A 24196-nucleotide genomic window follows, 5' to 3' on the forward strand; every position below is an offset into this window, starting at 1 on the left:
AAGTGAAAAGGCAGCGCTTGCCCCTCCCTCATTACCACCACTGAGGTGCCCTTGAGCAAGGCCTTAACCCCAACTGCTCCAGTGGAGCTGATCAGTGGCCAGCAGATCAGACTGTGGTTGTACTGGTCAGCTTCCAGGTATGAATGTGTGTGTGAATGTGAACAGGGCACTCCTGAAAAAGAGAGCATTGCTCTCAGTGAGACTCCCCCTGTATAAATAAAGGTAAAAAAAAAATCGCAATCACAATCGCAATCGCAATATTGTCCACCCTAATCGCTAATCGCACCTTTTCCCCAAATCGTGCAGCACTAGTGTCGGTTCACTGCTCCTCCTCTGCTGTCGGCGGGGACGTGGCTTTCGGCGGCTTGCTCTGGCTTCTCTCCGTCTCTGAGACATCAGAGTGAAATCCTGCTCAATCTGCAGACAAGATATACCTGTTAACATGGGGGCCAAAATTAAAAACAGTTCTGCAGCGCACACGCACTGCTCACGCAGACACTGTTTCAGCTGTTAGAATAAGAGCTTATATCCGGCTTCTCCAGCTGGGGGGAATGCATTCAAAATATTATGTTTGAATCAATCTGGGAACCGAGAGTCTATTTGTATTTGAAAAATAGACTCTGGGACAGCCGTACCATTTTTCCCAGCTTCCTGTACAGCGTGCCTTCCTGCCACTTCTGGCGCTCTTGGAACTTCTCTCGTACAGCCTGCATCCTTGATGGCAAATAAATTAATAAATGATCATTTCAATTGCATTATCACAAATATACACAGCAATTTAGTCATTTTAACAGTTACTAGTTCACATGCAGTACTGTACCTACTAGGGGTACTTGAGCAGCTTGCAGGGGGTACTTGGAATGATTGGGGAATACATTTTACCTCCAAAATGATAAATAAATAAATATATATTCCAAGTCATTTCATAAGCCCATTGTTAAAATGTGATGTGTGTGCCGCAACTAGTTCTGCTGGCAATTGTCAACTGCTACACTGTTCTGCTACTGATAATGGCAAAAAACAACAACTAAAAAGCCCAAACACCGGCAGTTCAGTGAAACATATATTTTGTATAGATTTACTTGTATGTAATCATCAACACGCATGAGTGAGGGGTACTATTGTCATGGAAAAACAGCTCAAGGGGTACATAAGACAAAAAAGGTTGGGAACCACAGTGCTGTGTACACCATGCAATACACGCTTCTGCAGTGGGTTGCACCAGCTGTGCGTAAGTTGAAACGTAAGCTAGTTTGAACGTAGCAGTTAGTGTGGACTTTACACCCTAACTTAAGACACAGCTGCAGTGGGCATTAACGTTAGTAAAACGTTAGTCAACCCAGTGCAGTTCTCCGTTCAGGCGTTGGACCGACCAGTGTGTCAAATTAACGTTTATGTCTATCTGCCGCTAGTAAAACTGTCACCCTACAGTCCTCTGTAATAGACTCAGTCAACCACACATGACAAAACTGCAACAAAAGTCGCCTACCCACGCTCTGTTCAGAGCAAAACACACGTGTCTCAAAGTCCGCTAGCAATTTAATACTCGTGTTGCACCGACCCACCTGGCGTTAATAACTTACTGTCGATAAACCACTACAAAGAGGTTTAATTAGTCAGTCCGATGCTAACGTAGCGTTAGCATGCTAACGTAGCGTTAGCATGTTATCAGCCCAGCCTGTTCAACAGATGGCTAGCATTACATGTAGGTAACTACTACTACCTGTAATGTTGCAAATCAGTTTAACCTGACACATGTTAATCAATAGTAATAAACTTACCTGGCATTTGATCCATCAAGTGAAGAAAAGGGCTTCCCAACTGCTTAATTATGTCCGTCATATTAACGCTACTGTAGGCTATAGGGGGAGAAAAATGGCGACCGAATCGGAAATAAAGTGGGCGTTAGTAGGCGTGACCATGCTGTTTACTCCAATATAATTTTGTCTGGAACTTTGCGCTCACTCTATTGCCTGCAGGTAATAATTATGCTCCAAAAGGATTAAATATTACTATTTGAGAGGAAAATAATATTTACTCTGGGAAAAATACCCTCCAGTTTTTCCTGTGTACTAGGCTACTGACGGTGGACTGCTCTGAGAGGCAGGCGAATCACAGGGCGAAGTCAGTCTTTCAGAAAGCTAATCAGACGGTGTGTTTTTGCACCTCCTGGTGGGTGAAAACAGAAGTGGACTTCCCAGGGTGAAAAAAAAATATTCCCACCGCAGCACTGCCGCGCGTTGCGCGCACGACAGACGCGGGGCAATGGGTCTCAGATTGGCTGGCTGCATCTGTAGAGGTTAAGTGACATGTATGTCTCTTACTGAGATATGGCGATAGAGGCATACAAATGGGCGTCAAGTATAAGTCTTTGCGGTGATATTTTGTGGGGAACGTCAATGATATGATAAGGTAATAATGAAATGCCAAATTTTCTTTTTTCACGTGGTTAATTGTAAATATTCGTTTTCTCATGTTGGCTCATAACCAATTGTCACGTTGTAGCTAAATTTGGTCTGAATTCCATATCTTATGATGAAAGACAAACAAAGAAAAAAATCCATATGCGCCGACAGGCCGGCCAGCACCCCACTGCACATTCGGCACTGGCTTTGGCATAAAACCATGCAAAGCCTTTAACACAGTCATAAATCATCATGAAGCAACACACCATTATGAACAAAAATCAATTATATTGTCAGAGAAACCTAAAAAATTATTTCTGATTTCCCCCCCATTTTCTCCCCAATTGTACTTTGGCCAATTCCCCTTGCTGCCCCACCCCCTCTGCCAATCTGGGGAGAGCCGTAGACACACACATGCTCCCTCCGATACATGTCAGCCGCTTCTTTTCACCTGACAGTGGGGAGCTTCACTGTCAGGACGTAGCACGTGGGAGGATCACACTATTCCCACCAGTTCCCTTCCACCCCGACCAGGCGCCCCCATCGACCAGAGGAGGCGCTAGTGCAGCAACCAGGACACATACCCTCAATCCGGCTTCCCCCACAGACACAGTCAATTGTGCCTGTATGGACGCCCGACCAAGCCGGAGGGTTAGAACACCCTTAGCTGTTGTAAAATCACTGTAAACCACAACCTCTTGGGACTCATTGCCTAATTTTGGTATCAGTTAAGAGGTTATTTGTGTGTGTGCGTGTGTGTGTGTGCGTGTGTGCGTGTGTGTGTGTGTGTGTGTGTGTGTGTGTGTGTGTGCATGCGCGTGCGTGTGTGCGTGTGCGTGTCCAGAACAATTTCCCAGCCAGCAGCAAGCCTCGCCTCCAGGACCTCAAGTCAACAGTGGATCTTCTCACCAGCATCACCTTCTTCAGGATGAAGGTACCCTCTTATCCTTTCTCTCCTCTGCCCTTGATTCCCTTTGTCCACTCAGCACTAAACCCGCCCGGCCCTCTCCCCCCGCTCCATGGCTCACTGAACCTCTCCGCACCCACCGCACAGAACTTTGAGTTGCAGAAAGAGCTTGGAAAAAGTCCCTCAAAAACCTCCTTTTTCACTTCTTTAATCCAGTCCTCCGCCTCCAACCCCAGCAAACTATTCTCCACCTTCTCTTCCCTCCTTAACCCTCCCCCCTCCCCCTCCCTCTGCCCTTTCTGCTGATGACTTTCTATCTCACTTCACCAAGAAGGTTTATGACATCAGTTCCTCCTTCCCCCCGCTTATCTCTCCTATCTCCAATCCAGTTTCTCCACCCCCTATTCCCGGTCTGTCCACCTTCTCCCCACCTCTCCCCTGAAGAAGTACTTCAACTCATAACTTCCAACCACGCCACCAGGCTCCTGCCCCCTGGACCCGATCCCTTCCGCCCTCCTACAGTCCATCTCCCCTGACCTATCCCCATTCCTCACTACATTCATTAACTCCTCTCTTTCCTCTGGTCTATTTCCAACCATCCTAAAGACTGCCATTGTAAAACCATTACTCAAAAAAACATCCCTCGACCCTACTGCCATCTATAACTAACGTCCTGTCTCTCTCCTCTCTTTCCTCTTCAAAACCATCGAACGTGCCGTCTCCAGTCAACTTTCCACCTATCTCTCCCAGCACAATCTGTCTGACCCTCTCCAATCTGGTTTCAAACCCGCTCACTCAACCAAAACTGACTTGGGTGTCACTGGGTCTGCACTCTCCTGGTTCTCCTATCTTTCTGACCGCTCCTACCGGGTTTGTTGGAGAGGCTCCCTTTCTATTCCTTGCACCCTTTCCACTGGTGTCCCTCAGGGTTCTGTTCTAGGTCCTTTCCTGTTCCTCCTCTACATGGGTTCACTTGGTCACGTAATTTCATCTCACGGTTTTTCCTATCACTCCTATGCCGACGACACACAGCTTTACCTTTCCTTCCCCCCCTCTGACACTTCAATCGGGTCACGGATCTCTGCCTGCCTGAAAGACGTTGGTGTCTGGATGGCTGATCACCAACTCAAACTCAACCCTGAAAAAACTGAGATCATCTTCCTCCCTGGATACGCCCATTTCTCACCAGATAAGCTACACACATTCTGGTACAGTCATTGGTATTGTCGCTGATCGACTACTGCAATGTCCTTCTGGCAGGCCTCCCTGCCTCTGAAATACTTCCTCTTCAGCTCATTCAGAACACAGCAGCCCGTCTGGTCTACAATTTACCTAGATTTTCCCATGTCACCCCCCTTTTCCGAGAGCTTCACTGGCTTCCCATCCTGACATGCATCAAATTCAAAACTCTGGCACTGGCTTTCAAGGCCGTTCACCAAACAGCCCCATCGTACTTACAGTCTATGGTCACTTTCCAAACCTCTCACCGCCCGCTCTGCCCCTCCACTAGTGCAGGACGTCTCGCCCCTCCCCTGCTACGTGGGCTCAGAAGCCGTTCTCGGTCGAGACTCTTCTCTTACCTGGCCCCAAAATGGTGGAATGAACTTCCCCCTGACATCAGGACTGCCGCATCACTACCCATTTTCCACAGAAAACTTAAAACTCATCTCTTCAGACTTTACATAGACCCTTCCTGAATTCCCTCCCTCCTCTCTGCCTGCTTTCCATGTGTTTTTAATTTAATTATCTGTTTCTGAAATGTATGCTCCTTTAATTGTTCACAACTTTAATCTCCCCTTTTATATTGGCTTCTCCATATTTTTACTATTGTTTTTCTATTTTGTCTATTCATGTTTTATTGTGTGCTGTATATGATCATGCTGTAAGTCGCTTTGGATAAAGGCGTCTGCTAAATACTAATAAAGTAAAGTAAAGGTCCAGTAGAAACAGCAGGTTACTGTCACCTTCTGCAGGATGAAGGTACAGTAGAAACAGCAGGTCACTACCTTCTTCAGGATGAAGGTGCAGTAGAAACAGCAGGTCACTGTCACCTTCTTCAGGATGAAGGTAAAGTTTTCGGAAAAGACTAAATACTCACCTTTTCAGGCTCCATCTGGGCCCTTCTTGATCTAACTTCGTTCTCTCTCTCTCTTTCTTAAAAATATATATATATAAATATATATATATATATATTGTAGTGTTCCTGGTATTCATGAGTCGGAGGCTTCTTGCTGGTACAGGGTTCTTTATTTTCAGTTAGTCATATTACAACTCTAGGCGGTTGTCACGCACATAGCTAGCTAGCTGCTTCTCCCTTTGGCGGTATCTGGAGACTGCCCGCGCATGCTCTGTCTTCCCCGGAAGTCTCCCACATGCATAGTGTTCCCCCCAGTAACACTCCCCCACATCAGTTCCTATCTGCAGTCGAGACACTTCTATTGCTCATCACATTATGTGTAACACTGGTTCGCTACATACTCCCCGCCCAACAATAAGGCCAGCTCCCACGCTGGCACCACAACCCACACATCCCCCTGTACCAAAACACACCCAACATCTTCTTTTTTTCAGCAACTTTCTTTTTTTAACCACATTTTATATTCCGTTCTCCAGCTTCTCCCACATCTTTCATCCCCCACAATATCTCATGCCATGTACATTATTTCTCTTTTTTTCTTACATCCATTTCCAACCACCATCATCCTCCTTTTTTTCTTTTTTTTTCTTTTTTTTTTAATAGCTCTCAAAGTCCCGGTATCGTCCCGGAGCCCGTGGCTCTCTACGCGGCCGTGTTACTCCTTGTGATTCTGTCTCTGCGACTTCAAGTCCCTGTGTGGTGGCCGTCCGGTCATAACCGGACGCCCCTCTCTGTGGAAACAGATTCCTTCTCCCAGCACGTCTAGGTGAGACCACTGGGCGGCCGAGATCTGGGGGAAGGGTGTCCCCCCCCCGGTACGGGACCAACCTGTCTCGGTGGAGTACCTTCCTGCCACCAAGTGGCATCTGCACTCGGTACACCACCTCCCCCATTCTCTCCAGGACCCTGCATGGGCCTGTCCAGTGACAGTCCAGTTTAGGGCTTCGCCCTTTCTTCCTCCTGGGTGCGTACACCCAGACCAACTCCCCCCCCTGGAAATGGTTTCCCTTCGCCCTCACATCATAGTTCCTTTTTTGTCTCATGCCCGCTTTCTCTAGCTGGCCTCGAGCGAAGTTGTGAGCGGATTCTAATCGATCTTGTAGCCTCCTGGCGTACTCTCGCCCCGGGGGCGCATCCAGTGCGTCCGGTGGTTTGCCGAACGCCATTTCTGCCGGTGTCCGCAGTTCTCGGCCTAACATGAGCAGAGCGGGTGTGCAGGAGGTGGACTCTTGGGCGGCAGATCTGTAGGCTCTGAGGATGAGAGGCAGGTGTGTGTCCCAGTCTTTCTGGTGCTCCTCGGTGAGGATGGCCAACTGCTTTTTCAGTGTCCGATTGAATCTCTCCACCAGGCCATCGCTCTGGGGGTGCAGTGCTGTGGTCCGTGTCTTTTTTATGTTTAGTTTCTCGCACATGGTGGCGAACACTCGTGACTCAAAGTTCCTCCCTTGGTCACTGTGGAGGGTCTCCGGTGCTCCGAACCTACTGAACATGCCCATCACCAGTGCGTCGACCACCGTTCCCGCCTCCTGGTCGGGCAGCGCGTATGCTTCTGGCCATTTTGTGAAATAGTCCATGGCGGCCAGGACGTATCGATTTCCACTGTCTGTGCGCGGAAACGGTCCCATCACGTCCACCGCCACCCTCTCCATGGGAGCTCCTGCTGCTAGCTGCTGGAGCGGGGCGCGAGACTGGTCTAACGGACCCTTGTACGCTGCGCAGAGGTCGCAACGTCGAAAAGTCAAAAGTCAAAAGTCCTGCACGTCTCTCTTCATCCTCCCCCAATAAAAACCCTGCCTGCGACGGAGGGTTTTGTTTACCCCAAAGTGCCCGGCCCCTGCAGTTCCATGGCAGCTCCTGCACACCTCCTCTCTCAACGTCGTCGGCACTACTTTCCGCCACTTGCTCTCTCCCGTCGCTGGCTCCTTCCAGGACTTCATCAGCACCCCGCTGCTCAATCTCAGGGTTTCGAACTCTGACCACAGCCCCTTGGTTGCGTCGGTGACCCCTGCCACCTCTTCCCACGGCGGCTTCTGGCCCTCTTCTACCCATTGTAGTACTGGCAACAGCTCCGTGTCGTTTTCTTGATGAGCCCTCCAATCTGCCGCTTCTGCCATCCGCAGCGCCTTGCACACTGGTCCGTCCCCCGTATGGTTAGGGCATATCCTCGCTTCCTCTTGGAGCTCCCTCTCCCTTCCCTCTCTCTTCTCGCAGTACACACACCCTCTCTCTGCGCAGGGTCGTCGTGACAGGGCGTCTGCGTTGACGTGGTGCGCCCCTGCTCTGTGCTCTATGGTGAAGTTGTAGTCCGCCATCCTCTCCAACCAGCGGCACACCTGCCCCTCCGGCTCTCGGAAGGACCACAGCCACTGCAGCGCCGAGTGATCGGTCCGTATGGTGAACCGAGGCTGTCCCAGGAGGTAGTATCTAAAGTGCCGTAGTGCTTCTACGACGGCGAGGAGCCCCCGGCGTGTGACGCAGTAGTTTCGTTCTGTTTTATCAAACGTCTTGCTGAAGTACGCGACCACCCGCTCCCCGTCCGGCCCCGTCTGGGACAGCACGGCCCCCATACCCCCATTGCTGGCATCAGTGTCTAGTAGGAATGGCAGTGTGGGGTCTGGTGCTCTAAGCACCGGAGACTCGGTCAACGCTTTCTTGAGGGCTTCGAAAGCTAGGTGGCATTCTGTCGTCCAGTGGAAGTCTGTGTTCTTTTCTTTTAGCCGGAACAGTGGCTCTGCGATTTTAGAAAACCCTTTTACGAATTTCCTATAGTATGAGGCTAACCCTACGAAGCTCTCGAGTTCTCCTTTGTCTCTAGGGGTGGGCCACTCTACGAGCGCCCGTGTCTTCTCTTCCAGGGTGCGAATACCCCCCGCGCCGATGCCATGCCCTAAGAACTCCACCCTCCTCTTCAGGAAGTGGCACTTATCTGGGTATAACTTCAGACCCGCCTCTGCTATCTTCTGTAGGACCTTTCGTAACGCCCCCACGGCTGCCTGAAACGAGCCCCCGTGTGTCAAGATGTCATCTAAGTACACGACGCATTCGGTTTGGGGAATGTCTCCCAGCAGTTTCTCCATTAACCTCTCGAACGTTGCTGGCGCGTTGCACAGACCGAAACTGAGTACTCGAAACTGCCACAGCCCCCTCTCGGTGCGGAAGGCGGTCTTTGGCTTGGCATCGTCGCAGAGGGGCACCTGCCAGTACCCGCTGCGGAGGTCTAGGGATGAGAACCATGATGACCCTCCCACCGCATCTAACAGCTCTTCAATGATGGGCAGCGGGTACACGTCTTTTTTGGTCACTTTTTTGGCCCCTATAGTCCACGCAAAATCGCATCTTCGAGCTATTTTTCTTCTTCACCAACACTACCCCCGACGCCCACGGGCTCTCTGACGGCTCAATGATCCCCGCCCGCAGCATGTTCTCTACAGCTTCGTTCGCTATGTCCCTCCTCGCTGCTGGGACTCGACGGGGATACGACCTGATGGGCCGCGCCCCCTCAGTGTCTATTTGGTGTTGTACCAGGTGGGTACAGCCTAGCTCATCATCAGACATCGCGAAAATGTCCTTATATTCCTCTAGTACTCGCCACAGTTCATCGCTCTGTTGGGGTTCTAAACCTTCACTCTGGCGTTGGTGCAATCCCCTCAGCATCTCTAACCTCTCGGTCTCCCCCTCCGCCTGTAGCGGTGGCTGAGGGCAAGTGTTCGGAGGTGGGCCAGGGGCATGGTTTTGGGGAGGGGTTTGGTGCGGGACAGGGGGGGGGGGGTTGGGGCGGGGCAGGGGTCTGGTTTGGGGGAGGGGCTTGGTGCGGGGCAGGGGTCTGGGTTGGGGGAGGGGCTTGGGTTGCTGGGTGGGGCTCGTGCTCAACGGTGACGCGATATACAGTGATGTTATTGACGTTAGGTCGCTCCCCTGGAGCGGTGGGAGGGTGACCCATCTGAACCACTGGCCCCCCTGCGAACGTCAGCGTGCTCTTCCCTAGGTCTACTGTGCATTGGTTTAGCGTCAAGTAGTCCTCCCCCAAGATACAGGGCCCCGCCATTTCTACTACCCATACGGGAAAGTTCACTGTCTGTCCCCCCACTGTTATCATCATGTACCCCCTTCCCCTCATCGGCATCAACTCACCGGATACTGTCCTCAGCAGCTGTGCCGCTGGCTGTTCGAGAAGCGTCCTCTCGGGCATCATGTTGACGTTCACCAGCGTTGCCGTACACCCCGTGTCCACCAGGGCGACACAGTATCTCCCCTGCAGGTAGACTGGAACATGGCAGCCGTTCATCGTGCGCGGCCCGCTCTGCATGCTGACAGCTCCGGCGATGTCGTCTACTTCGGGGGGAGGCGGAGCCCCACCTCCCCGTTGATGTCAGTGGGCTCCCTCCCGCGACGACGTGGCTACGGGGAATGTGACATCGGAGACCCGTCTCGCCCCATCTAGACGGGCCCCGTGCCGTTTCCCTGGTTCCACGTTCTCTGGCGGCACTCTGCTTCCCGATGTCCGGGGCGTCCACAGCCCCAGCAGATCATGCTCCCTCTGCCCCAGCCACCGTTCCCCGGGGTGGGCCGCCGAGCGGGGGTGGGCTGCAGCGTCGCGCTTCGGAGCAGTTGTTCTTTTAGCTGCTGCACCGACTCGGACAGTTCTTTCACCATGTTGCCTTGCTCCGCCAACGCCATCTTCCACGCTGGCTCTTCTTGTAACGGACTCTCCGCCACCATTCTCACCACGGGGACAGCTCTCCCCGCGTCACCGCCCATGGCCCAGCCCTCCACTGTCTCTCTTTCAAACGCCAACTCCAGCGCCACTTCCAGTGTCTTTGGCCGTTGCAGCATTACTTGATCTCTTACGGTACGTGCACATCTACAATGGCAAATTCGCTTTTCCGCTGTGTCGCAGCGTTTTGTGGGCGTGGAAACCAGCTTCCAGCTTGGAGCTGTAGCCTGTAGAAACGTTCTCAGGTCGAGCTACACAGGAGGGTGGGGGGAGGAAATGTGTAGGAAGAGCTGTCATTGGGTAGCTTCAACGAAAGGTCCCGCCCTAGTCCCGCCCCGCGAGCATGAAGCCGCTCGGAGACAAGCCGCCTCTAGTCCGCGACAGTGAAACGCTGTGGGCGGTTCCAGCGGCAGGGGGCGCGAGGCAAATTGACCAATCAGACACGGAAATAGAGCAAGACAGCCTATCAAGATGCAGCGTCAAAGCGGCTTTTTCAGCAGGCAAGCCGCTGAGCGCTTCATGATGTGCACGTACCGTTAGACTTTGCGGCACGATTGCCTGGATAAAGTAATTTCTGGCTAGCTCATCCAGTGACTCTGGCGGCAGCCGGCTGTATACGCGCCGGCTGAGGATCTCAATGTCTGTTGCCAGTGCCCGCAGCGACTCCCCCGGTCGTCTACGCCTGTTACACAGTTCCGCGACCACGATGCCTTCTTCTTTGCATTGGCCGAAATGCCTCCTCAGGGCCGCCATCACCACATCTAAGTCTTTTGTATCGGCCATCGCCGCCACACACGCTATAGCTTCGCCTTCGAGGGACATCACTAGATGGCTGGCTCTCTCCTCCCTCGACCAGCCATTCATGTCCGCTGCTACGTTAAACATTGTGCAATATGGCTCCCACTCGCCTTTACCGTTGTATTTCGGCGGCGTCACTTCCTTCTTGCCCCGGCGGGCGCCGTCCCGCGTCACCTCGATCCGTGCCACTTCCCGCTTCACTGACCCGCGGGCTAGCTTCGCTGGGCCGTGGGATAGCTTCCGTGGCTACGGTGGCAGCGCTGTCTAGCTCGGGCTTCATCCCCACCAGCACCCGGCTTCTTACTGTCTGCTCCGCTTGGATCTCTGTAGTAGCGGCTGCGTCTACCCAGTCTTCCTCTTTTTCGGACACATAGCTAGCTAGCTGCTTCTCCCTTTGGCGGTATCTGGAGACTTCCCCGGAAGTCTCCCACATGCATAGTGTTCCCCCCAGTAACACTCCCCCACATCAGTTCCTATCTGCAGTCGAGACACTTCTATTGCTCATCACATTATGTGTAACACTGGTTCGCTACTATATATATATATATATATATATATATATATATATATATATATATACTAACCTAAACTTGTACCACTAACCTAAACTTGTACCACTGTTCCTTCAGAAGTTGTAGTTGTCATAGGCTGTACTCCATAGTTGATTGCTCTATTGCTGACAAAAATGTGTTATTGTAAGTCGCTTTGGATAAAAGCGTCTGCCAAATGACGTAATGTAATGTAATGTAATGTAAAGTAGAAACAGCAGGTCACTGTCACCCTTCTTCAGGATGAAGGTACAGTAGAAACAGCAGTTCAATGTCAAAATTAAGCTTAGAGCATTAATTGAGGCAGGACATGGAGTCATGGGTGTCAGCCGCAGTCAGCTGACTCCAATCACACCTCCCACAAACTCAATGACTCCACAAGGCTCGCTGTTGCTGCTGCACATGCTGGTGAAGCTTTTCCACTGCCTGCCCAGCCTCCACCCATCTAGTCTGTACCTTCTAGTTATTTTAACTTTGAAGATAACATGGGATCCCAGCGCTGTGGTTCTGCTTTCTATGCATGAGTCCCTCCCTGCTTTGTCTTTAGCAAACTTGCTTGAGGCAGAGAGGAGCCTATTAGAAGCCATTACGCCAAATTACCAATTATTGCAATAGATGGTTAAATCTAAGTGTTTCATGACTCAATCAAGGGTTCATTTCTGAGATCCAAAGGAATCTAATAAGCACCAGGAGAGACTTCAGAGATCTGCTCCAAAGTATACTGGAGCACACGGATTTATGGCAACAAACTTTATTACAAGACTAATGTTTATTGGCGTTGAAACAAGATTGCCTTACTCTGAGCACCAGACAAGCCTACTCTGTCACCAGACAAGCCTACTCTGTGAGCAGCAGACAGGCCTACTCTGTGAGCACCAGACAAGCCTGTCAGCACCAGACATGCCTATGTGAGCACCAGACAAGCCTACTCTGTGAGTACCAGACATGCCTACTATGTGAGCACCAGACAGGCCTACTCTGTGAGCACCAGACAAGCCTACTCTGTGAGCACCAGACAGGCCTACTCTGTGAGCACCAGAAAAGCCTACTCTGTGAGCACCAGACAGGCCTGCTCTGTGAGCACCAGAAAAGCCTACTCTGTGAGCACCAGAAAAGCCTACTCTGTGAGGACCAGAAAAGCCTACTCTGTGAGCACCAGACAGGCCTACTCTGTGAGCACCAGAAAAGCCTACTCTGTGAGCACCAGACAGGCCTACTCTGTGAGCACCAGGCAAGCATATGTGAGCATCAGAGAAGCCACTATATGAGCACCAGACAGGCCTACTCTGTGAGCACCAGGCAAGCCTATGTGAGCATCAGACAAGCCACTATATGAGCACCAGACAAGCCTAATCTGTGAGCACCAGAAAAGCCTACTCTGTGAGCACCAGAAAAGCCTACTCTGTGAGCACCAGCCTAATCTGTGAGCACCAGAAAAGCCTACTCTGTGAGCACCAGACAAGCCTAATCTGTGAGCACCAGAAATGCCTACTCTGTGAGCACCAGACAAGCCTAATCTGTGAGCACCAGAAAAGCCTACTCTGTGAGCACCAGACAAGCCTAATCTGTGAGCACCAGACAAGCCTAATCTGTGAGCACCAGACAAGCCTCCTATTTTTTGTGAGTTGGCTGAAGCTCGTTAGAATTCTTCCTGGAGCTAATAAGCACATGTGGGTCTTCCACTATTCCTACTGTACTACTACTACTATCACTTAATGGCCTCCTCATATGCTTGCACTGTCAGGGTTTGTGAACTGCATAACATTAAAAAAGAACATTTTGATATGTACTCATGTAAATATGAACAGAATGTCAGGGCACACATTCATTCACAAATAATTCACACTCACAGATTCACAGACTCACACATTTATTCATACATGCATGTAGGCACACACAGTTGTCCATTCACGTGCATGCGCACACACGTCCGCATGCACACACACACACATAGTCACGGCCCAACCCTCGACATCTACTGGGCGATCAATCTTCCCATAATGCACTTGGACAATACAAGTTCACTCTGAGAAACATTAGTCACAATCAATCCAGCTCTGTGTGTGTGTGTGTGTGTGTGTGTGTGTGTGTGTGTGTGTGTGTGGGTGTGTTTGTGTGTGTGTGATGAGATAGCATAACCCTATCTTGATGGTTATGCTGTGTAGTTCCTTTCTCTTTAACTTAAGCATGTATATGCTCATTAATGAAAGCAGTTATCCTCTCCTTAATACACTGTCACAATTCTGCAATAGCCTCTATTTTGTTATTAGGATACGTTCGGATGATTTTTTGGATAGTGACATGATCAGCCTCACAAAATGTAATGTATTCAGTTGCCCCAAAATAGTATTTCCTTGGTGGAAATGGCAGCCATCTTGGGAAAATCTTGATTTTTGCATGGCTAATTTTATCAAAAGAAGAATCTCCAAGGAGTATTTGTGCCAATGTTGGTGCTTCTTTCCACTTTTGAATGATTTGACATTAAACGTGCATTTAATCTGATCTGCTCCAATATGTGTAGGTGTTGGTTAATCCGCTCCACTATGTGTAGGTGTTGGTTAATCTGCTCCACTATGTGTAAATGTTGGTTAATCTGCTCCACTATCTGTAGGTGTTTAATCTGCCCCACTATGTGTAGGTGTTGATTAATCTGCTCCACATAGGTGTTTAATCTGCTGCACTATGTGTAGGTGTTGGTTATAGCCACTGAGATATATGAATGGAGAGTGTCCCTATCTCCTCCCTGTATGTGTATTGAAGCCAAAATCCTGTGAAAATCAGTGAACCAGAGTCTGCGCAGTAGCTCCGTTGATTTAGAACCTCTGTGGGCTCCCCGCCCCTCTGAACTTTCTTATGTAGAGCTGCTGTTTCTAGAATGCGCACAGTGCGTTGTGTATTTATATACAGTCTAGCTCTGTAAATATGGCACTTTAAGTTGTAATATTTTTTGTCTCACCAAAAGTAACCAGGAAGATTCCCACTAAGAGATCAGTTTATCAAAATGACGCCTGTACGAGAATCTGATTTTGGTTGTCGGAGAGTTCAGACCTCCGGGCTGCTGCTGACTGCTGAGTGCTCTCAGCGCTCTCAGCCCGGACCGGAAGTGGAGGCAGGCCTCACTCACTCACCCTCAGCCTCACTGGGGGGTTATCCGATGCACTGCTGTTGATTAAGCTAGCCTAATGTTTCCGTGGCATTTTGATTAACTTTATGATTTAATTCCTTTTGGTGCAAATGTTGGTTTTACAAATCTAACCTTGACGCTTTACGCTATACGTTGTTTAATGGTATAGTGTGGGTAGCGCAGCCATAACGTTCCATTTAATATAGCTCAGTGGTAACGTTAGCCTAGCTGCCTGTCTGTTAACTATATCCTTACAACAGCTAAGAAAGGAGCTTGTGAAGAACAAACATCCCCACAGTCAAAGCATTTGTGTCACCCGCTGGTAATTTCAATACAATCTAGCCAAGGTCATTTTTCTGTTTTTTTTGCAGATTATGAAACTACAGACTGTAAGCTTTCAAATGCTGTGTCACACATCGAAATCTGAAAATTATTTAAGAAGATATACTCATTTGAATGTATCTCAAACCACCTTTCGGAGAAACACAGCCTCAAAGATTGACCACTTTTCACGTCTGGGCCAGCCAGGTAATGGGGGGGAGTGAACAATGTGAACAATAGCTGCTCATTTACATTGACCACTCCCAGCTGTCATCACTGTCACAGGTCACAGTCAACAGCAAAAAGGGGGATACTTATTTCCACTATAATTCCATCCACAAGTAACATAATGATAGAATGTAGGGCTATTTTGGTCATGGGTGTCATACACTTTCTGTAATAAAACATATAAAAGCAAAACTCTTATCAAATGGGGGCCCGTGGTCTAATTTTTGTCAGTTTAGGGGTCCCTGATGTGAAAAAGTTAACTACTGTCTGAAGTGACCTTGACCTTTTTTTAAAGTTGCAAGTAAGCAGATTCCAGGCATATTGGGGTAAATGAATGCAAAACTCTAGTGTCATTGTACTTGGAACAATAGAATGAATATAATAATAATAATATACCCAGCAAAAATACTTTTACTTTAGAATTGATACTGAATATTCTTGCAATTATATTATTACTATAAAAATAAACAATCTGTTGTTTATGTTATCATTGCATGTCTACCATTTAATAATAAATAAATAAATAAATAAATAAATAAATAAATAAATAAATAAATAAATAAATAAATAAATAGATAAATAGATAAATAGATAAATAAATAAATAATAAATAATACCATTTAACACATTCACTGCCAGCCATTTTTTTTTACTGTAGGTAGCTTCTGCCAAGCCGTTTTTTGAGGATTCTGGCTCATTTTACAAGAGCCGAGGATAATTTTCTGCTTGGAATTTGTGAACACGAAGTTCACAAAAGTACTAATAGAATGTGTGCTTTCTCTGTCTAAAAGAGTTAGTTTGTAGAGTTAGTAGTTATGTAGATATTAGCCGTTGAGTACAGCATGGTTTCAGTGTCTGAGACAGGAAGCTGAGATAATCGCAGTTTTGTGAAATTCAATCAAACAGGCAGAACAGTCACTTTAACCATTTATGTTTGGCATCAGTGAGAGATCAGACATCTGAACAATATAGTTCTGAACACCCTCTCCCTTAAACTCCTCCCTCCGTGGGCGTGTCTGGTGGCGTTTGTCACAAGCCAGTTTCTCCTGCCTGTCTGAGCAGTGAGCAGCCTCCCTCTCTGGCGGCCCCTCGTCGGCGAGTGTGGCGAGTGTGGACTGTGGATGGGACTCAATCGTTTCTTGGATTTTCGGTTGAGAGCTTTGATGAAGCTTTGTGCGATTCTAGGCTTTATGCTGCCCACCCAGTCTATTTTTGGAAACCCCCACCCTTGTGCGCCCGTGTGCAGCAGCGTGAAAGCGTTTTCGCCTACAGTATGAGAATGAGGCTCGTTCGTTTCTGGGTTTTCGGAATGCGTGCGATTCTGGCCTTTCTGCGGGTGTTTCAAAGTGTGTTTCACCCATACTCTATTATGCAAATTTGCAATCCCCCACGCCAGCACCGCTCTCCGCTCTCGGTGTGCTGCTCTGCTGGCGCGGCCGCTCTCAGGCGAGTCTGGTGACTGATGACTGTAAAATCGCCAAGCCATTTCCTTGAGAATGGCTTTCTCCCGCGGCTGGTTTTTGGTTGGCTTTCTCTCTGTCGGGAGAGCACTGTCGCCACTTAGTTGGTCGGTAAAATAGATTATACTAATTCAATACTTCCAATATTTTTATAGGAGACGTGGGGGGCATTGATCCACGTAGCACCGTCAAAAATTTTTTTTTTTTTTTGACGAGTCAACTCGTCATTGGCAGTGAACGGTTGGATTGTGTTTGACGAGTCAACTCGTCATTGGCAGTTTTTTTTTACTGTAGGTAGCTTTTTAGGTAGGTTTTTTTTTGAGGATTCTGGCTCATCTTTCAAGAGCAGAGGATTCTTTTCTGTTAGGATTTTGTGAACACAAAATATCTCAAAATAACTAATAGAATGTGTGCTTTCTCTGTCTGAAAGAGTTAGTTTGTAGAGTTAGTAGTTATGTAGGCATTAGCAGTTGAATACAGCATGGTTTCAGCATCTGAAAATGAAAGGTGAGAAAAATGCCTTTTTGTGAAATTCGATAGAACAGTCACTTTAACCATTTATTTTTGGCATCAGTAAGACGTCAGACATATAAACAATAGTTTTGAACAGTAATTTCCTCCATAACAGCAGGAAACCCCCCTCTCCTTCAAACTCCTCCCTCCGTGTGTGTTCTCCTCCTCCCTCCGTGGCTGCAGCGGGTGTGTCACAAGCGAGTTTCTGCTGCCTGTCTGCTGCCTGGCTGCCCCTCGTCGGGCGAGTCTGGATGGGCTCGCTCGTTTCTTGGGGTTTTGGTTGGGAGCTTTGATGAAGCTTTTGCGATTCTGGGCTTTATGCTGCGTGTTTCAAAGTGTGTTCCACCCAGTCTATTTTTGGAACCCCCCACCGTTGTGCACCACCGTTGTGCGCCAGCGCAAAAGCGTTTTCGCCAAACCATTCTACAGTATGAGAATGGTTTCCTCACGCTTTTCCCTGCAGTTTTGGCTCGCTTTCTCTAGTCTGGAGAGCACTGTCGCCACTTAGTGGGTCGGTGGAATGGGTTGTACACGTTCGGTGGCTCCCATATTTTTATAGGAGACGTAAAAGGGTTTGATCCACGTCCCACCGTCAATTTTTTTTTTTTTTTTTTTTTTGACGAGTTGACTCGTCATTGGCAGTCAACCGTTGGTTTCTGCTTGACGAGTTGACTCGTCAACGGCAGTGAACGTGTTAATAATAAAAAAAATGAGAGAAAAAAAGATTGATTTTTTTTTTCGCTTTGATTTTTGTTTTTGCTGAAGGCGAAATGTTTTTTGGTCAGTCACGATTCTCTGGAAGACTGGTTGGCTTGGTTCAAGCCTTAAAACTCGTTATATAAGGATTTTTCGAAATGTCTATGGAGAAAATGAATGAGGAATTCACTTCTAGCTTACCCCGCTAGCCGGGCGCTTCTGGCTCTATTGAGCGCATTAGCGCCCGGCGAACGTCACGCATTTTCCCATTTTACACTGTGACATTTTCATGTCTAGGTCTAAATGCCAGCTCCTATCTGAGTCTTCACGTGAAGTGAAGACGCTATCCGATGTAAAACATCCTCTTCTTTTAATGACACCTAGTTGTTGCATTGCAAATTGTTGCATAAAATCCACTTTTCTGTCTCTCAAAAACCGAAAAGCATTTATCTGGAGCACCTCGAGCAACCCGGAAGTCGTTGTTCCGGGTTGCTTCAGATCAGAGAAGAAGAAGAAGCGGTGCGCCAGATAAATGCTTTTCGGTTTTTGAGAGACAGAAAAGTGGATTTTATGCAACAATTTGGATGCAACAACTAGGTGTCATTAAAAGAAGAGGATGTTTTACATCGGATAGTGTCTTCACTTCACGTGAAGACTCAGGTAGGAGCCGGCATTTAGACCTAGACATGAAAATGTCACAGTGTAAAATGGGAAAATGCGTGACGTTCGCCGGGCGCTAATGCGCTTGTATGAGCCAGAAGCGCCCGGCTAGCGGGGTAAACTTCTAGCGTTGTAGGGCAATGTCAGACAGCCACCAGCACTCATAAATGCTCAATTTAACCCTTCAGGGTTCATACACATTTTGACCAATGGATTTCCATGACTTTTCCATAAGTTCTTAACCTGTATTTTATGCACACCGGGGGTAACTAACGCTAACGTTACTGCTACGTTAGCTTCATGTTACCTTGCATGTAACGTTAGCGGTTGCTTTTGGAGACACAAACCCTGGACGTTTCATTTTGAGTAATGCATGAGGTTCTCTATGGTTTACGCAAGCTCTGGGAGTATGAAGTGCTTTAAATGCGGGGATTTTGGTCACAACAAGCTTGTGGAGCGCTGCCTGGCCTGCTGAACTACTAGATAGGCCACAACCAGCTAGCCACCACGTTAGCCACCACACAACAGCTAACGTTAACGCCAAACAAACCCGCAACTCCTCCCCACGTTTGGTTTAGCGTAACGCCAGCTCAGACTTTCCCCTAATCTCAGAAACCTTGCGGGACATGTATTGCTAATGCCAATAGTGGTTGTTTTGTTATAATTTGAAACAGTCAGCCACACTGTCTGGCGGCCATGTTTCGCCACTCTGCTTGGGTCTTGTCACTTGTAAACAGAGCTTTGCACCCCGTCCCCATGTAACACGCTGAATTCTATTGATGTGGCTCATTGGCCGAAACTCGGAACAATAGCAGACTATAGCCAGTGAAACGCTGCATGCAAATGAATGAAAACCCCCCCTCAGCTAGGCACTCAAGACTGCAAATCTTGATTTTTTTAAATAGCTAAATATACCTATTTACTGGTTATAAAACAACTCAATTTTATGTGGGATGGATAGTCCATACTCTCCTTTGTGTAATTATAAAAAAAAACGAATAACATATTTTTTCACTAATAAACCTATTCACTCGAATTGCGCGATTTCCCCTTGGCGAGATTGTATTGAAAATACTAGCGGCTGACACATTTCTCTGAGATATCCATATAAAAACGTTTGTTACTTTAATACCAAAAATAAAACCTCTGTTTATGTGACGCTAACGGCTAACCCGTTAGCGATTAGCTCATGGCTGGTGCTTGCGTACTAGGCCCCATCTGACCCGGGACGGGAGTTAACGTTATAAAACACATTTCCTGGCAGTTGGACAACCTGGTAAGTTCTGAAAATATGTGTATATTATTGTGTTATTCCAGCTATCATTATCGGTTGTTAAGTTAGTAATATTAAGCCGATAAATAATGAAAAACAGCCGACTAGCGAAAGCGGCTAACGCTATTGCAACGTTAAAAACGCTGGAGTAACTTATAAAACACACATATTTTCGGAACTTACTTCAGTCCCCAACCAACGTTAATTCCTCGCGCACCTTTCTCAAAACAATGTTCTTTTTATTGTGCTCCATTGATATGTCTGGTAGCCAGCACAGCCACCCCACCGTGCTCAGAGCCTCTGTCCCGGCCCACACACCCAGCAGAGCCACTCAGACCTCCATGCAGCGTTACATGAAAGCACAAAGCAGCACTGTGTCCTGTCTATGTCAAACTAACGCTAGTTCTATAATGTGAAGAGCCTGTCCAGCCAATGACGGCTTGAGACTGGCTGCCACAGCTGCCAATGATCCATTTTTATCCCTTTTTATATGTCAAATAACTACTTAAAAACAAACTGATCAGAAAAATGACCACTTGCACAGGCATTAGCATGATAATGACTGTATCTAAAATGATACAAACCACCTTTGGAAAAAAATTATCTGACGTTTACTGTGAATATTTCAGTTGTGATTTTCCCATCCACTAAGATGGGGAGGCGGGCCTTGTGACCTATACTGGATTCAGTCGTCAGGGCGGCGATCTGACATGCAGCGGCTTCACTAAACGGGACCTCAAGTGGCGTCCATCTTTATTTATGTTGATGGTTATAGCTCGTACAGACTACAAGATCCTCATCGGGTCATCAGTCTCTGTTCCTTTCACACTATACAACTGTCTGTCTTGTAATCAGGAGTCTTTGAGTCGTTTTGGCTTTTTCACAATATGACTGAGCTGCGACAGGGGATCACACATTACAAGATATTTCACCAAGAGGAGTCCCCAGCGCATCTGTCTGTCTCCAAACCACCACATTTTGTCACCAAAACACACACGAGAAATGTGCTGATTTGCAGGGATGAACAAAGCAAGAACAAGGTCTGCTCACTTTTTAGCTGCCTTTATTTCCAAACAGACACACTCTCACAAACATTTGTTTTTTACCTTTATTTATACAGCGGGAGTCTCACTGAGAGCAATGCTCTCTTTTTCAGGAGTGACCTGTTCCCATTCACACACACATTCACACCTGGAAGCTGACCAGTACAACCACAGTCTGATCTGCTGGCCACTGACCAGCTCCACTGGAGCTGTTGGGGTTAAGGGCCTTGCTCAAGGGCACCTCAGTGGTGGTAATGAGGCAGGCGCAAGCGCTTGCCTTTTCACTTTCCCCACCCAGATTTATCCTGCCAGTCCCAGGGATTGAACCGACGGCCTTCCAGTCACAAGCTCGCTTCTCTAACCGTTGGGCCACCACTGCCCACTGCAAATAGCCTACTTTCTCTGTCTTTGCGGCTCAGACTAATTGACGGTGCTCAGAGGGCACACAGTCCGGTCTAAACACAAGCCAGCACAGAGAGCAGTCAACACAGGTGGCCTATCAGCTGTGCCAGGCTGCTTCTCCAGCCAGCACAGAGAGCAGTCAACACAGGTTGGCCTATCAGCTGTGCCAGGCTGCTTCATGACATTGTTTAGAGAAAAGAGGCTGTCCTGATACTCGAGCAGCAGTTTGAGGGCTCGAATCACCTCATTCAATGGCAAGGAATTGCTTCAAAATGTCCCCATTCGATGGGGTGGAGTTGTACAATCTCTACAACCCAGTTTCTCTGGGTTGTAGAGATTACTTGCAAAACCCCATTCAATGGACAGCTCTACAACCCAGTTTCTCTGGGTTGTAGAGATTACTTGCAAAACCCCATTCAATGGATAAACCTGGGGTCTCCGAGGCCTGGGTGGGCCGCAGGACCCTGTGGAGGTCCTGGGGTCGCTTCGGGGGGTCTGCGGGCCGAACGGAAGGTCTGGGGGCCGAACGGAGGGTTCGAGACCCTCGGGGGTCGTCTCTGGAGACCCCTCCAAGCCTCTCCCATGCCCCATGCCTAATCCTAACCCAGACCCTAACCTCTCCCACCCCCATGCCTAAACCTAACCTCTCCCACCCCCATGCCTAAACCTAACCTCTCCCACCCCTAACCCTGAACCTAACCTCTCCCACCCCCCATGCCTAACCCTAACCCTAACCCTACACTCACAGAAATGACTAAACAGTACTTTTAAGATTTATGTAATTTGATTGCATGTCAAATTCACATGAATTTGGATTACATATATTTTATGTAAACGTGCCTAACAAGTTCCTATGCATTTGGATTACATGGATTTTATGTAAATGCGAGTATGCATTTGGATTACATAGATTTTATATAAACAAACTAATACACTTTATGTAATGCATATGCCTATAAGTCAAATATAAATGAAATAAGTATAACTAAGATTTATGTAATAGTATTTCATAAACATAATCTGTCCTAAATACAAAATGCAGGTTGATATATTTATCATATACCATAAATCAAAATACATAGAATTTATGTAATAGTATTTCATAAACATAATCTGTCCTAAATGCAAAATGCAGGTTGATATATTTATCATATATCATAAATCAAAATACATAGAATGTATGTACTTTCTATTAATATACCAAATTTATATTAAATGTATAACCTGATATTTCTAATTTCCCAAAAAAGAACCGTCAGACCACCTTAATTAAATATTTAACAATTTATTTAATTATTGACCCTGTAAAATGCACAATTATTTTTTTACAAAAATGGCTCTGGGAAAATCCCAATGAGAAAATACAAGGTTAATAAAGTGCTGCATTCCTGGTATCCAATTTTGCAATTGGGATCCAAAACATTTTTCACACATAGGCAACAAATAAATCTTAATAAAGAAAATAAGCCCTATAAAGGCAAAGTGCTCTCCATTTACTGTAGATTCAAAACACTTGTCACAAGGCTCAGGTGAAAAGCTGTGCCATAACACTTCGCTGCTTGTTACATAAAACAAATGTAAACATACCTTTCACACACAAGTTGAACATCGAAGGTAACTGGTAACTGATATTCACAGCAGGTCAACCACTTTGACACATTTTCCATAGAGAAAGCTTCTTAACTTTCAGTATTCAGACTTCTAAGTAGTAATTTTAAGTAAAAGGCTGTACGCGAGGGGGCAGGCGTAGCATCGAGGCCAGTTGCTCAAATGGTCACTTGAGACTGGCTGCAGAAGCAAATCTGTCCCATTCACCCCATGTTAAAATGCCAGAGTTTACAGCATATGACAACTGTACGGGGAGGGGTGAATTTTAATCACATGTTTAGAGTAAAATTTTTTAGAGTAAAATATATGAAAAAGGACTGTTTCGGGCATCATTGATCACCTGTCCAGTGATCACGCAGCTTGCCGATCACGGCCAATAGCTGGCGGCTCTGTAGGAAAGCACTGGTCTCGTGCGAGAACCAAGATGCAGCATCCAAAATGACAAACAAGTGTTCAAATTGAGAGTCCAGTAGTCAGTTGTGTCCAGACACTTCAAATATGCAGTATGCAGAGCATAAATCAGTCCGCCCCCTCAAAAAAGGCATGTCCCAAATCCATGACACATCTAAGGGTGAGACAGTGTATCAGGTCAATTAGTCAATGACTGTACATCTTGATTTTAAGTGCTTGGACCTTTGGGGAAAGCTTGGAGGGGTCCAGTCCCATCAGGATTTTCTGGAACACTTCAAATGTGCACTTCAGGGGCAGTGGGTACTGTAGGTTCAGTGCATAAATCAATCCAAAAAGTATCATGCAGCCATGGGTGACACTCGGAAGGTTCTGGAGAACTTCCACGCCTTCGAGTACAACACCAACATCTGCAAACTGCTCATCTCCAGGACCTGCACCCCTCACCCGAATGGCGTAGATGCCCATTGTTGTGTCTTTGATGTTCGCCTTCGCCTCTGTAGATTGGATTTCCTGGAGGATAAACAGAGAACAATGAGCTGTCTCCCAAAGCTGGTCACATTGTGACATTCAGAATGTTTTGTAATGTTCTGTAATGTCAGAAAAACTGATATTACAGATATAGAATCATTCAAATACAAAATAATGGACAAAAGGAATAAGTCAGAACCTCACATAAAAAAAAATGAAACATTAAAAAACTGATTAGAGCACTCAACAGTTTAGAACAGTGGTTCTCAGTGTGGGGTCCGGGGATCCTTGAGGGTGTTCCAAGGGGTCCCCAGCAAATTGTTAAACTTCAACCATTATTTAATTTGCAAGAAGTGAACACAATCAGATAATGTAAAATTATAGTTATCTCTACCTACAATACAGTCATGGAACTATGGTCAATATCCAATCTGACAATAACTTGAATTACCCGCCTCATGGTTTGTTTGTTATCTTTTT

At 47.2% G+C, this 24196-nt stretch overlaps 1 protein-coding gene across 1 annotated transcript in view; it reads left to right on the plus strand.

Moving 5' to 3' along the window:
* LOC310800854 (protein unc-13 homolog B-like) overlaps positions 1 to 24196 on the plus strand; it is a gene marked incomplete at both ends in the record, with an annotated part of 267146 nt that overhangs the window by 78491 nt on the left and 164459 nt on the right. Inside the window, one exon of the mRNA XM_083664751.1 lies at positions 3250 to 3339. Within this exon, the coding sequence (XP_083520877.1) occupies positions 3250 to 3339 (90 nt within the window). The remainder of the gene's footprint in view (positions 1 to 3249; positions 3340 to 24196) is intronic.

The sequence above is a fragment of the Poromitra crassiceps genome (assembly GCF_964638095.1).
Source record: "Poromitra crassiceps genome assembly, contig: HAP1_SCAFFOLD_125, whole genome shotgun sequence".
NCBI lineage: Eukaryota > Metazoa > Chordata > Actinopteri > Beryciformes > Melamphaidae > Poromitra > Poromitra crassiceps.